Source organism: Colius striatus, chromosome 15, assembly GCF_028858725.1.
Source record: "Colius striatus isolate bColStr4 chromosome 15, bColStr4.1.hap1, whole genome shotgun sequence".
Classification (NCBI taxonomy): Eukaryota; Metazoa; Chordata; class Aves; order Coliiformes; family Coliidae; genus Colius; species Colius striatus.
Genome location: NC_084773.1, coordinates 7,346,264 through 7,359,358, shown reverse-complemented (window position 1 = coordinate 7,359,358; position 13,095 = coordinate 7,346,264). Strand labels below are relative to the sequence as shown.

Sequence of the window (13,095 nt, the reverse complement as noted above, 5' to 3'; positions counted from 1 at the left end):
TGAGTTCTAACTACACAGCCCTGGTGCATCCGAGCCCGCTGCACAGAGCTCCTGCCGTCTCCTGTGCGCTCTCCGCCCGTGGCAGCTCTCCGCTACCCGTGCCCGTGTACCCGCCGGGCCGCGGGCCGCTGTGGCGGGCCCGTAGCGGCGGCCCCAGGGCCCGACGCGGCGCCGCTCGCGTGACGTCAGGCGGCGCGCGGCGATGACGCGCTGCGGCGGGCGACGGCGGCGGAGCCCGGGGACGGGGCCGGACATGGCGGCGCGGCCCGGCCCGCGGGAAGATGAATAAGGGCTGGCTGGAGCTGGAGAGCGACCCCGGTGAGCGGCGGGGGCGGCAGCGGGGCGGCGGGGCTGCGGGCGGCGGGCTCGGCCCGGGGTGCGGCCTGGGCGCCGGAGCTCCGCGGGGCAGGCCGCGGGCGAGGGCCGTGCCGGGGGGGGGGCTCGGGCGGGCACGGGCCGGCGCTGAGGGTGCGGAGAGTGGGGGGCAGCGTGGGCAGGGTTAGGGGGTGCGGGGGGACGGGAGATGTGGGAGGAGTGGGGCGGGAAGGAGGGCTGGGGAGGGAGAGCTGCCGAGGGAGGCAGGAGGAGGGTTGGGAGGGCGGGGAGTGGTTAGGGGTTGTGGAGCAGGAGCTGCGTGGGGCCTGGGGGCTGTGCGGGGTGTATGGGGCACGGCCCGGGGAGGGTAGGGAGAGGTTCTGGTGGTGTGGGGTGGGCAGAAAGGGGGCTGTCAGGAGGCGGCGTGTGGTGGTGCAGGCCAGGGATGGAGGAGCAGGGCTGCAGCAGCACCGGGAAGCTGGGAGCAGGGCCTAGGCTCTTGCAGCACTTACACACGGTGGCTGAGGTGCCCTGGGCTCCTCTGTGTGCATGTGAGCTGGCACACCCGGGGCCCTCTGTGGAAAACATCGTGAATGCTGCAGGGATGTAGCATGAAGGATTCCTGTTGTGTGCAAACACACCCTAAGATACTGCTGAGATACAGAGAGAGGTGTGTGTGGGGGATGTCTCTTACTGCAGAAACAGCTCTCTGTGGTGACTGCCTGAGAGCTGCACAGGCGATGGAGGACAACCTGTGTACCACATCAGGGTGGCATCTCTGTCCTGTGCCTGTCAGATCCTGCTGTCACCTTGCAGCTGAGTGGGTGGATGAAGCCCTCTCCCACAGGTAGCCCAGGAGAGATATTCAAGAGCCCAGTATGGTGCCTGAGCAGGACAGTCGTAGGCATCCCCCAACCTTCAGTGTGGCCTCACCAGCACTGGGTGGAGGGGAACAGTCACTGTCCTGGCCCTGCTGGACACACAATTTCTGATACAACCCATTGGATGCCATTGGCCTTGGCCGCCTGGGCACACTGCTGCCTCGTGTTCAGACAGCTGTTGATCAACACCCCCAGGTCCTTTTCCCCAGCCAGCTTTTCAGCCACACATCCCCAATCCTGAAGTGTTGTGTGGGGCTGTTGTGGCCCAGGTGCAGGACCCGGCTGTTGGCCTTATTAAACCTCATACACTTGCCCTCCAGCCTGGCCAGGGCCCTGTGAAGAGCCTTCCTGCCCTCAAGCAGATCTACACACCTGCACAGCTTGGTGCCATCTGCAAACTTACTGAGGGTGCACTCAATCCCTTCATCCACATCATTGATAAAGACATTAAACAGAACAGGCCCCAGCACTGAACCCCGGGGAAAAGCACCGGTGACCAGCTACCAACTGGATTTACCTCCATTCACCACCCCACTCTGGGCCCAGCCACTCAGACAGTTTTCCACCCAAAGTGCTTTCATGGCTGTGAGGCAGAGCTTGTGATACAGTTCACATCTTCCTGTCTCACACGTGTTTTGCCATGATCAGTAGACTGTAAATGTTGAAATTGGAGAGCGTGTGAGGCTTTGCCCTTCTGCGGAAGCTTTTACAGTTGAGAGACTGCCTGTGAACAGCCACAACTCCCCCTTCCCAAAGGGACACCTGAAGAGGGAACAGGAACTGGGGCTGTGAAGACCCTTATGGTCTGCCCTGAGGGGTTGTCCCAGAGAAGGCTGGGGCACTGCCTGAAGCCTCTGCAGGTGTCACCTGCATGACTTGGCCCTCCACAGCTTGGAGTATTTTGAGCAAAGCCCCATCTGTCAGAAAGTGCTGGGTTTGGTGTAACAGTGTTGCACACTGACAAGGCTGTCACAAGTTCAAAACTTGTACTCTCCTTAATGTGCTTCTTTCCACTGGTAGTTTTGTATGAAAGAAAAAGGGTTTCTGCTAAATTAATGAAGACCTTCTGCTCCCAGAAGTTTCCTCCCTGCTTTTTAACTTCAGTGTGGAAGCCCCTTGGGCTCTTCCCTTCTTGACTGAGCCCCTTCCACCACATTCCTTAAATCCGTTGCTTACAGGGAGGTTTCTCAGGACTGAATCCTTATTGGTATGCTCTGGCCCTGCTCCCAGGCTTTCAGCAGCCTTTATAGGGCAGTGGAAGAAGCAGCTTTGTTATTCCAGTCTCGAGCTCAGTAACTGCACGGGCAGCGGGGCCGCCTGCAAACGCCACTGCCCCAGACCTTTGCAGGTGAGGCAGGAGAGAGGGAGAGGAGGATGAGCCTTTTGTCTCTCTGTCTTCCTGCAGCCCTGTTGCTGTGAGCTGGCTTTCCCTTCACTATCTGTCTTTCACTAATGAGGACATAAATGATGTGTATTTAAAATGCCCTGAGACGTAGTCAGCCACGTTTCCCTCCAGTTAGAAGTGTGAGTGTCTTTTAGGTGCTCCCAGCTGCTCTTCACAGTGGGGATTTACTTCTTGGCAGGCCATCTGTGGTGGGTCGGGATGCTGAAAGTGCGTCCAGCCTCATATGGCTCCAGCAGGAGAAGACTGCTTCGGGTCCACTTGAGGAAGAGGATGATGAATGGACATGGAGGGATGAAGGGAGCCAGAGCGCCTCTCTAGTGAGATAGGGCTCAACAGTGCTGCTCTGCTGTAGTTTTCCAGGCTACCTATGACCACGGGGGAGCTTTGGGGGCCATTGGCAGCAGGTTTCCTCTCTACTCTCTTCAGCCAGCGATAACTTGTTGGTTTTGTTCCTTTCCAGGTCTCTTCACACTCCTGGTTGAAGATTTTGGTGAGTGCAAGAAGCCTTCCTGAGAAGCTGGCTTTGTGCTTGACATTGCCCCTGTTCCTTTCTGGTGGGCTTTACACCAGCTTCTGCCCTTTGTTTGCAGGGGTCAAGGGAGTGCAGGTTGAAGAGATTTATGATCTGCAGAGTAAATGCCAAGGGTAAGTCACAGGCATGAAAGTCTGAGCAGAATGTGTCTGTGTGCCTGGGAACCCCTCAGAAGGGTCTGTGTGAGCTCCTCAGTTGTGGAGGTCAGTGCTCTGAGTGAGGGACCAGGAGAGCTTCATCAGCTTTGGGGCAGACGGGCAATCTCATGCTGTGGGGCAGACTTTGTGGGGCAGGTGGGGACCATACTTCCAGGGATTCATCATGGTGTGGTGCAGTGCCAGTCAGTGTGCTTGTACTGTGGGGTTTCTCCCTGACTCAGTGCTTCCATAGTGCTTTGAAGCTGTTGCCTTTTTAAAAGCCTGTGTCTGAACTGCTCTTGAACACAGCATGTGTTTAAAAGAAGGGCTGGTTTGGTGCTCTGGGGCTGTTCTGCATGTTGGTCGGTATCCAGAGGCCAGTGTCACCTGCTGTTTCTGTGTCTTGAGCCTTCTAAGACCCATCTAAGACCCAAAGTTTTCAAGCTTGGTTGTTGTCTGAGCCTGGACCATCAGCACAGGAGAGTGTCCTCAGTGATGTGGGGCTGGGGGTACTTGTGACAGGGATGATCACTTCCAGAAACATGGGGCTGGTGGTTCTGCTTTCCCTCTCTGTCTTTGCTCTGCTTGTGGTTTGAAAGAGAAGGTTTCTGGCACTGGGCAGAGCATCCCCACTGGTGTGGTCTATCCCACATGGTGCAGCTGCCCACGTCTCTCTGCAGCCCCGTGTATGGGTTCATCTTCCTGTTCAAGTGGATTGAGGAGCGCAGGTCACGCCGCAAGGTCTCCACCCTCGTGGATGAGACGTCGGTGATCGACGATGACATCGTTAATAACATGTTCTTTGCTCACCAGGTGGGCTGGAGGCAAGGGCAAAGTGGCTGGGTGGGTGTCCCGTGGTGTCCTGGGGGAAGCAACGTGGTTCTGAGAGGCTGCACTGCTCTTGCTGGTCCTGAGGGCCTCTCCTCCTTCCTGGGAGTCTCTTACCTGAGCTCTGGCTTAGGGGCTGGCAGCCTGTCCCTGGGCTATGCTGTCAGCAGATGCTCGTGGGGGCACAGTGTGCCTTGCTAAACAAGACTCACCTCCTTCCTCTGAGAGCTGAGGCCAAGTTCCTGCTCTCACAGCTGGTTTTGCCTCAGTACTTTTCAACTAATTATCCAGGGGTCGCCTCCTTGCTGCTGGTTAAGATGGTCCTTGTGTCCCCCTCCAGCTGATCCCCAACTCCTGTGCCACCCACGCCCTGCTGAGCGTCCTGCTGAACTGCAACAATGTTGACCTGGGCCCCACACTGAGCCGCATGAAGGATTTCACCAAGGGCTTTAGCCCTGAGGTAGGGCAGGGCCGTGGGAGCCCCACTGGGTGCTGCTGCTCCTGGCCCTTGGTGGCTGCACACTGTCTCCCTGTTGCCTCTTCTCCCTCATCTTCCTGCCTTGCTTTGCCCAGAGCCTTGGTCCCCTTAGGCCGGGCACAGCTTGGAGCTTTCTGTCATGTTACACCTAGCCCAGGTGCATTCCCCAGGTCTGTGATAAGACACCTCTCTCCTGCCTTCAGACCCATCTCCAAGTCTGGGCTTTTTCTCTCTAACTGTAGTTTCTTTAGCAGAGACTGTGTGTCCTTTTCATCCCAGGGTTTACCTGTAACTGAGCAGAGCTGCTCTCCCAGCCCTGTGTGGAGGGAGGGGGTGGGGAGCTGCCAGGGGGAGCATTCCATTTGTTCCTTGTCACTTCTCAACGGTGTTGCTCTCTTCCCTTGTCTGCAGAGCAAGGGCTATGCCATCGGCAACGCCCCAGAGCTGGCCAAGGCCCATAACAGCCATGCCAGGTGAGTGTGGGGTGGCTGGCAGCCGGCTGGGGCTGGGGGAGGCAGGCTGGCTGCTGACCTCTGGCCTGCCTTGGCCTCGCAGGCCGGAGCCGCGGCACCTGCCCGAGAAGCAGAACGGGATCAGCGCGGTGCGCACCATGGAGGCCTTCCACTTCGTCAGCTACGTCCCCATCAAGGGGCGGCTCTTCGAGCTCGACGGGCTCAAGGTCTATCCCATCGACCATGGTAAGAGCTGGCCTGTCCCTGCTCCCTCACACAGTTGAGTAGGCAGCCTGCTGTGTCCCAGTCCACGGGGTTTTGTTGCTGCTCAGCATTAGTTGATGTTTGTGGAGGATCGCTCCAGTGGCTCCCAGGTTTGCCCTGAGTTGTGATAGCTCATTTTGGAGCCTGTATGCTGGGGACTGTGTCTAGAAGGCAATGATCTCTAAATGCATTGCTTTGCTTTTCCAGCCCTAACTTGCTTTTTCCAACCTGGACATTTCCCTCCCTGACTGCTCAGGGTCATGAGCTCCCGCAGCTCTGGAACACCTCAGTATCACAAGCAGAATTTGTCTCCTCACCCTCTTTGTGCCAAGTAACTGCTGTGTGTTGAGGCACAAGTCCCCACACAGATCCCAGCAGGCTTTGTGGGTTACTCTCTTTACAACCTGACCACTAGTTCTGACTTTTAGACACTTATTTGTTCCCTGCAGACTTGGCTTCTGTCAGTTGGGCCCTTTGGTAAGGTTCTGCCTTTGTGTACTTGGGTTTCTTAAGCATGGCACTGGATCAGTGGCAGGTGGATCCCAGCAAGACCTGGTCGTGTGTGGTCTGTAAGGTTCCAAACTCACCTTTCTGCCCTGCAGGTAGCTCACATTTTCCATTTGCAAGGCAGAGGCAGGAGGTTCCATGTGTGGGCTGCCACTGTGGTCCTTCTGCCTCCTGGACCCTTTCTTCACTTGCTCCCTGGTGTGTGAAGGAGCCATGAGCTGGGCTCTCGTGAGGATGGTGGGATCTGCTCTGTGGGCTGAGCTGGAGCCTCAGGCTGCTCTGCTCATTCCAGCTCTGTCTCCTTATGGCAGGGCCGTGGGCTGACGACGAGGAATGGACGGACAAGGCCAGGAGAGTGATCATGGAGCGCATCGGCCTGGCCACGGCAGGGTAATGTCCCAGGCACCGACCCCTCCACGTTCTTCCCTGCATCACTTCTACTGTTTGCTCTGGGCGACAAGTTGTGGAATTGGGGGTGGAGAGTGTTGTTTGGGAGACTGCAGGTGCACTGCCTCCTCGCTTTGCTTTGCCTGCAGTTTGCCTGGACATGCAGAGAAGTTGCACTCTGTGTGATGCAGAGTCCCTGCAAGTGGCCATGCAGGATAAGTGTGGCCAGATGAGTAGTCTTGTTTGCTTCAGCTCATAGCAGAAGACATGGTCCCTCTGGTCCTGAGTGAGGCCTCTTGGGTGCTTGGGTGTGAGGGAGGCCAAGTGCTGGCACAGGTTGCCCAGGGAGTCTCTATCCTCTGAGATATTCAAAAGCCATCTGGACAATGACCTGGAAAATCAGCTGAGGGTGACCCTGCTGGAACCAGGGCTTGGAGCAGATGACCTCCACAGATCCCTTCCCACCTCAGCCAACCTATGACTCTGTGAAGGGTGTTTTGTGTCGTGGCTGAACCAACCTTGCTCCATGTCGTCAGCCAGTGTGTGGCTGACTTGGTTTTGAGGGGAAAGCCTCCTGTGTGTTGGTGTCCCACTCCAGGGCAGGGGAGGTGCTGCCTGGAAGGAGGTGTGCAGGGTATGGCTGGCAGGCTGCTAGCCCTCCAGACATGCTTCCCTGCTTCTGCTTGGGCTGAGGTCTGCTGTCCCTCCCCACAGGGAGCCCTACCACGACATCCGCTTCAACCTGATGGCGGTGGTGCCTGACCGCAGGATGAAGTACGAGGCCAAGCTACACATCCTGAAGATGAACCGCCAGACCGTGCTGGAGGCCCTGCAGCAGGTAGGACAGCCTGGGCCGGGGCAGCCTGAGCCTTCAGGACATCTCCTGCTGGGAGGGAGGGCCCTGAGTTTGGGGGTTTGTTTTGGCCTTGGGAAGTGTCCTCTGGGAAGAAGAGATAACCAGCCTCACCTGCTGCTGCCCACCTGAGAGGTTATCTGTGACACTTATGTGCCCACGGGTGCTTGGCAGTGGGCGCACCCGCATGGGTCCTGTAGTGCCCAATTGGGAGGGATGTGGTTTGGGTCATCCTGCTTCAACACTTCCTTTCTGTCTGTCCTTTACCTTCAAGCTTATCCGAGTAACGCAGCCTGAGCTGATTCAGACCCAGAAGCCTCAGGAGTCTCAGCCTGCCGAGGAGGCAAAGCCAGCCAGCAGCAAGAGTGTGACTCCTGAGAGCACCCATCCAGGTAGAGCCCTGTGTGGGCAGCGCTGACAGCTTGGCCTGCCCTGGGGCCAGCAGCTGGCTGACCTGGGCACCTGTGGCAAATGCACAGAATCATAGAACCACAGAATGGTGGGGGTTGGAAGGGAGCTCTAGAGATCATCTAGCCCAACCCCCTGCTAAAGCAGGTTCCCCTCAATCAGGTCACACAGGAATGTGCCCAGCTGGGTTTGGAAGCCTCCAGAGAAGGAGACTCCACACCCTCCCATGGCAGCCTGTGCCAGGGCTCCCTCACCCTTACTGTAAAGAAGTTTTTCCTTGTGTTTAAGTGGAACTTTTTGTGTTCCAGCTTATGTCCATTACCCCTTGTCCTGGCACTGGAGACAGCCCCATCCTCCTGACACCCACTCTTCAGGCACTTTTAAGTGTTGATGAGATCCCCTCTCAGTCTTCCCTAAATAGCCTCAGTTCCTGCAGCCTTTCCTCATAAGGATGATGCCCCGATCATCTTGGTAGCTCTGTGCTGGGCTGTCTGGAAGTTCCCTGTCTCTCTTGAGCTAGGGAGCCCAGAACTGGATGCAGTTTCATGGTCAGCTTCACTTTCTTTTCTCCAAGCTCAGTGCACTGTGCTGGGCCTTGGTGGATGCCTCGGTGCCTGGGAGATTCAGATTGGAGATGGGGAAGAACTGTTTCCCTGAGAGAGCTGTCAGCCCCTGTGCCAGGCTGCATAGGGAGGTGGGGGAGTCCCCAGCCCTGGAGCTATTGCAGAGATACAAAGATGAGGTGCTGAGGGCCATGGGTTAGTGCTGGGCTTGGCAGGGGGAGGGTGGGGGTTGGACCAGGTGATCTTAAAGGACTTTTCCAACTGAAATGATTCTGTGATTCGATTCTGTGGTTCGATTCTGTGATTCTATTCTGTGATTCTATTCGGTGATTCTATGAGGAGCACTGGGGGGACATGGAGCTTGAAAATGGGAGGGCTTAAGCTTGGGGACACTGTGAGGGTGGGAAGGGAAGTGGGATGCCATGGTCTGGTGGAGCTCTTGCACTGCCAGGGGTGGGCGAGGGCTGGCAGAGGCCATGGCGTGAAGCAGCAGTGCTGCTGGTGAGAGGCTGTGCTGTGCTTGTGTGGCAGATGGCAGTGATGAGCCCCCCGGCCAGGGCCACCCCACGCCCACCCAGAGCCCCCCTAACAGAGCCAAGCCACCGGCCAAGGCGGCGGTGAGCGGCATCAACGGGGCACCCCCTGCAGCCCCCAACCCCATCGTGCAGAGGCTGCCAGCCTTCCTGGATAACCACAACTACGCCAAGTCCCCCATGCAGGTAGGCCGGGCCCAGGCCAGCAGCCAAACTAGGCTGGTGTTAATGTGGGTCGAGGGAGCAAGCGCAGGGGAGAGGCCCACACCTCCGTGCCATCTGTGCCCTGCCCCTGCCCCTCACGCCGGGCTCTGCAGGAGGAGGAGGACCTGGCAGCTGGGGTGGGCCGCAGCCGCGTCCCCGTGCGACAGCACCAGCAGTACTCGGACGATGAGGATGACTACGATGACGATGAGGAGGAGGATGTTCGTAACACCAACCCGGCCATCAGGTGTGAGCTCGGGCCGGGGGCAGGGAGCTGATGTGTGCAGAACTGCCAGCAGGGACTACCACATCCCTTCCCTGGGTGCTGCTGGCTGTGCTAGAGCTGCCCATGTGTGCAGCTGGGGCTGCTCTCCTCTCACCTGCTGTTTCACTGGTCACTCATGGGAATTTATGAAGCCCTTCTGTAGCTCTTTACAACCAGCCCTGAATTTTGGCCACCCTGAGCGTAAGCATGTGCTGGCAGCTGGTTTGGGGTGCCTCAGTTCCCCAGTGCTGATTGCCAGAGCAGCTCCCAGTGTCGGTGAGCTCAGATGTGGGGAGGGTGGGGTCACAGGCTGCTTTTGGGGCTCCTGGAAGAAGAGCAGCTCCCCATGCCCTCGGGCTGCCTCAGGGTGCCCGCAGCAGTGGTTCAGTGGTGCTGCCAGGGAAGCTGGTGGCTGTGGGGGCGACCTAGAAACGTTTCAGGCCTTGCTCCATCCCAGCAGACAGCCCGGAGTGCTGAGTGTGGAGCTGGCAGTGCCTGTGCTGGGCTCCCCACCTCCTTGCGCTCACCTTCCCCGCTGTGTCCTGGGCAGGTACAAAAGGAAAGGGCAGGTAAAGCAAGAGCACGTGGCGGGGGCTGCGGACGGCCAGCTCTCCGTCCTCCAGCCCAACACCATCAACGTCCTGGCTGAGAAGCTGAAGGAGTCTCAGAAGGATCTTTCCATTCCCCTGTCCATCAAGACGAGCGGCGGCGGCGCTGCGGTGGCCGTGGTCACCCACTCCCAGCCCTCCCCCACCCCCAGCAACGAGAGCACGGACACGGCCTCCGAGATCGGCAGCGCCTTCAACTCGCCGCTGCGCTCGCCCATCCGCTCGGCCAGCGCCACGCGCCCCTCCAGCCCCGTCACCTCCCACATCTCCAAGGTGCTGTTTGGGGAGGAGGACGGGCTGCTGCGCCTCGACTGCCTGCGCTACAACCGCGCCGTGCGCGACCTGGGCCCCGCCGTCAGCACCGGCCTGCTGCACCTCACCGACGACGGCGTCTTCTGCGCCGTGGCTGCTGCAGGTCGGTGCCTCGCCCTTTCTTTGCCAGGGGGAATGGGCTCTTTGCGGTGTCCTTTGGCTTCAGGGCTGTGTATTGATCCTAATGCTCCTAATCCCTCCCCCGCATGCAGACGGGGGAAAGGGCTCCCCCCCTTCCATCAAACCTGGTGAAGAGGCGCCGGTCGCAATCAAACTGGACGAGAAGGAGGGCAGTGAGGCCAGTGACAGCAAAGAGAAGGTGGGACTTGGCAGGACCAGCGATCACCCTGGGGGGGAAAAGTATTCTCCCAAGGTGAGTTTTGTGCTGCGGCCGCCCTGGGGCCGTGGAGCTCCCCGCAGCAGCGCTGGCAGCGACCGGGCCACACGTGCCCATGGGCCCGTGGCTGCAGCCGAGCCCCAGGTGCCGGGCAGAGCAGGTGTCGTGCCTCGTGTGCCTCTGGGACAGAGCCGCTCCCGGAGCTTTGGGCGTGCAGTGCCCTCCTTCAGGCCAGGGGCTGCCGGGACCCTGTGCCTCCACGTCCCAGCCTGGTGGTACCCGCTGCCTCTGCCCTGCAGCCAGAGCGCCCAGCTCAGGCAGCACCAGTGCACCGAGGGCACCCTGGAGCAGAGCTGGCTAGAAAGTTTTACTTGAGTCTTCAGATTTTGTTTTTGAGAAGAAGCGGGCCTTGGGGTCTTTCTCAGGCACACACACACCCTCCCCTGTCCCAGAGAACCAGGTAGTTGTGGCTGGGCCAGGCTGGAGCAGCACATAGACAGCCTCTGAAATTCCCTACAATGAACTTTCTGTTGTTTTTCCCTGGCAAGTGTTTTCTGAGCTGCTGACTCTTGCCTTTCCCAGTGCAGAGAGGAACACCCTGCCAGCTCACCCTGCTGGCTCCTGGGCTGTGGCAGGGCTCCTTCTGCTCACCATTGCTCTGCTTGATTCCGGCAGGAGCTGCTGGCACTACTCAAGTGTGTGGAGGCAGAGATTGCCAACTATGAGGCCTGCCTGAAGGAAGAAGTGGAGAAGAGGAAAAAATTCAAGGTCTATTTGTTGGCTTGTTTACATTGCTGATTTAGCTCCCTGAAGGCTTCTGTCTGGGGTGTCTTCATCTCTTTATAAGTGGAGGCAGAGTGTCTCAGCAACAGGGAGCACTGGGGGTCCCTTTCTCATTACCAAACAGCCCTACGAGGCACAGCATGAGAACTCTCTGGACTAGCTGAAGGAGGGTGGTGGAGTGTTGCAGCTGAGCATTGGCAGTGGCAGGAGGAAGGAGGGAAGCTTTGCCCCAAGGCCTGGCCCGATTCCTCCCCTGCCTGCCCTCGGCTCCTCCCAGCCGCCCTCTGTGGGAAATGCTGGCCTCTGAACGGGGCCCAGCAGGGCTGGGGAGCACGTCCCTCCCTGCTCTGCTCCCCTGGGGGCTGGGCAACACGTGCCAGTTCTTTGCCCCTTGCTATCCTTGAGCTCTCCTTTCTCCCTGCCACCCGTTTGGGGATTCACTGTGGATTTCTCATCGCTTTGTAGATCGATGACCAGAGGAGAACCCACAACTACGACGAGTTCATCTGCACCTTCATCTCCATGCTGGCGCAGGAAGGTGAGCGTGGCTGCGGGATGTGGGCAGGGCAGGGGGGTGTCCCCGTGCCGGGAGCAGCTCCCTGAGGGCCCTGTGCTGTCCTCCCCAGGCATGCTGGCCAGCCTGGTGGAGCAGAACATCTCGGTGCGGCGGCGGCAGGGCGTCAGCATCGGCCGCCTGCACAAGCAGAGGAAGCCGGACCGCCGGAAACGCTCCCGCCCCTACAAAGCCAAGCGGCAGTAGCCGCGGGACCACGCTGCGGGAGCGGCGGCGCCACCCGGCCCTGGGGGCTCTGGGCACCTGCACCCGTGTCACCCTTTGCCCAAGGAAAAGGGCCCGCGGCGAGCGGCCCCCAGCCGAGCTGCAGCCTGGGACAAAGAGAGAGCAGGTGTTCTCTGAGCCCCAGCGCGACAGGCGGGAGCACGGGGCCCTGAGGTTGCAGCTGCGGCAGCAGGCAACCCTGAGTGCCCGCTGATGTGCCCCAGCTGCCCCCAGCCTGTGCCTCGAGGCGGGCAGGGGGGGCAGAGCCAGCCGAGGGGTGGGTCTGGCGCGGTGGGAACGCTGGTGCTGCCAGGCTGTGCCGGCCACAGCTGCCTGGGGCTCGTGGCCTCCTGCGGCCAGGCCTCAGCTCTGGGCTTCCCCGGGACATTCCTGGCTGTGTTTTCTGACCCTCTCCCTCCCTTCCCCGGACTTATATTTGGTTCTGACCCAGGCCTTGGCTGTGGCTGATGAGGCGGCTCCTGGCCAGAGCCCCTTCCCAGGGCTGGCTGCCGTGGGGCCAGGCAGGCCCGGCCATGCCTGCTCTGGGGTGGCACCTCTGCCAGCCTGGTCAAGCTCCCCGGGGCCATGGCAGCCCCAGGGCCGGGGCAGGCCGGGAGGGCTCAGCCTGGTGCCTTAGGAAGCCTTTCCTGCAGGGGGCTCTGCCACCACGGCCCCTCTCCTGGGGAGCAGCACTGCAGCCCTGGCAGTGCCCTGCCCAACCCCTGCTTTAGGAACAGACCCTGCTCAGAGGGCATCCTGGGGGGCTGCTGCTGGGCACAGCCCCTGGGGTGGGTGCTGGATGCAGAGTCACAGGGTGCCCTTGGCAAGGCCTTTCAGCATGGGGAGAGGCGACTGGTGCGATGGGGATGGCTCCCGGAGCTGGCAGGTGCTGGCAGCAGCCCGTGTGCCAGGCAGAGCTCGGCACCTCCCTGGGGCCTGAGGCACAGCAGCCACGGGACAGGACTGAGTTTTGCAAATGTGCAAATTTGTACAGACCTGGGCTAGGGAATGAAAACTGTTCTTTTGGTATTTGTCAAAGGGAAGAAAATCCTTCTGTCTCCTGCTGTGTCTGATATCCAAGTTGTGTAAATAACGGATCTGTCTGAAGGAATAAAGCTATCCTGTAACAGCCAGCCAAGGGAGAGGGCTGAGGGGGGTGTGGGGCTGGCTCTGTGCTCAAGGCCACCTTCTCCCCACTGGCAGTGCTTCTCTGGGGCTAAAAGCTTGAGGCAACAAAGGCAGCTGGATGTGATGCTGGTGAGATT

General features: G+C 59.5%; 1 protein-coding gene across 2 annotated transcripts; it reads left to right on the top strand.

Annotated features, from left to right (window-relative positions):
• Positions 1-213: 213 nt before the first annotated feature.
• Positions 214-13,067, top strand: BAP1 (BRCA1 associated protein 1). 2 transcript variants are annotated; one of them, XM_062008487.1, is made up of 17 exons: positions 214-318; positions 3,062-3,091; positions 3,192-3,246; positions 3,951-4,083; positions 4,439-4,558; positions 4,988-5,049; positions 5,132-5,274; positions 6,111-6,189; positions 6,901-7,024; positions 7,314-7,431; positions 8,542-8,729; positions 8,861-8,994; positions 9,563-10,035; positions 10,145-10,251; positions 10,945-11,037; positions 11,518-11,590; positions 11,679-13,067. In XM_062008487.1, the coding sequence occupies exons 1-17, from the start codon at positions 282-284 to the stop codon at positions 11,810-11,812; spliced, it is 2,103 nt and encodes a 700-aa protein (XP_061864471.1). In that variant the 5' UTR covers positions 214-281; the 3' UTR covers positions 11,813-13,067. The 2 variants fall into 2 exon arrangements, with proteins under 2 accessions (XP_061864471.1, XP_061864470.1); XM_062008486.1 differs by having other exon boundaries at positions 10,145-10,305.
• The last annotated feature ends 28 nt before the right edge of the window (positions 13,068-13,095 follow it).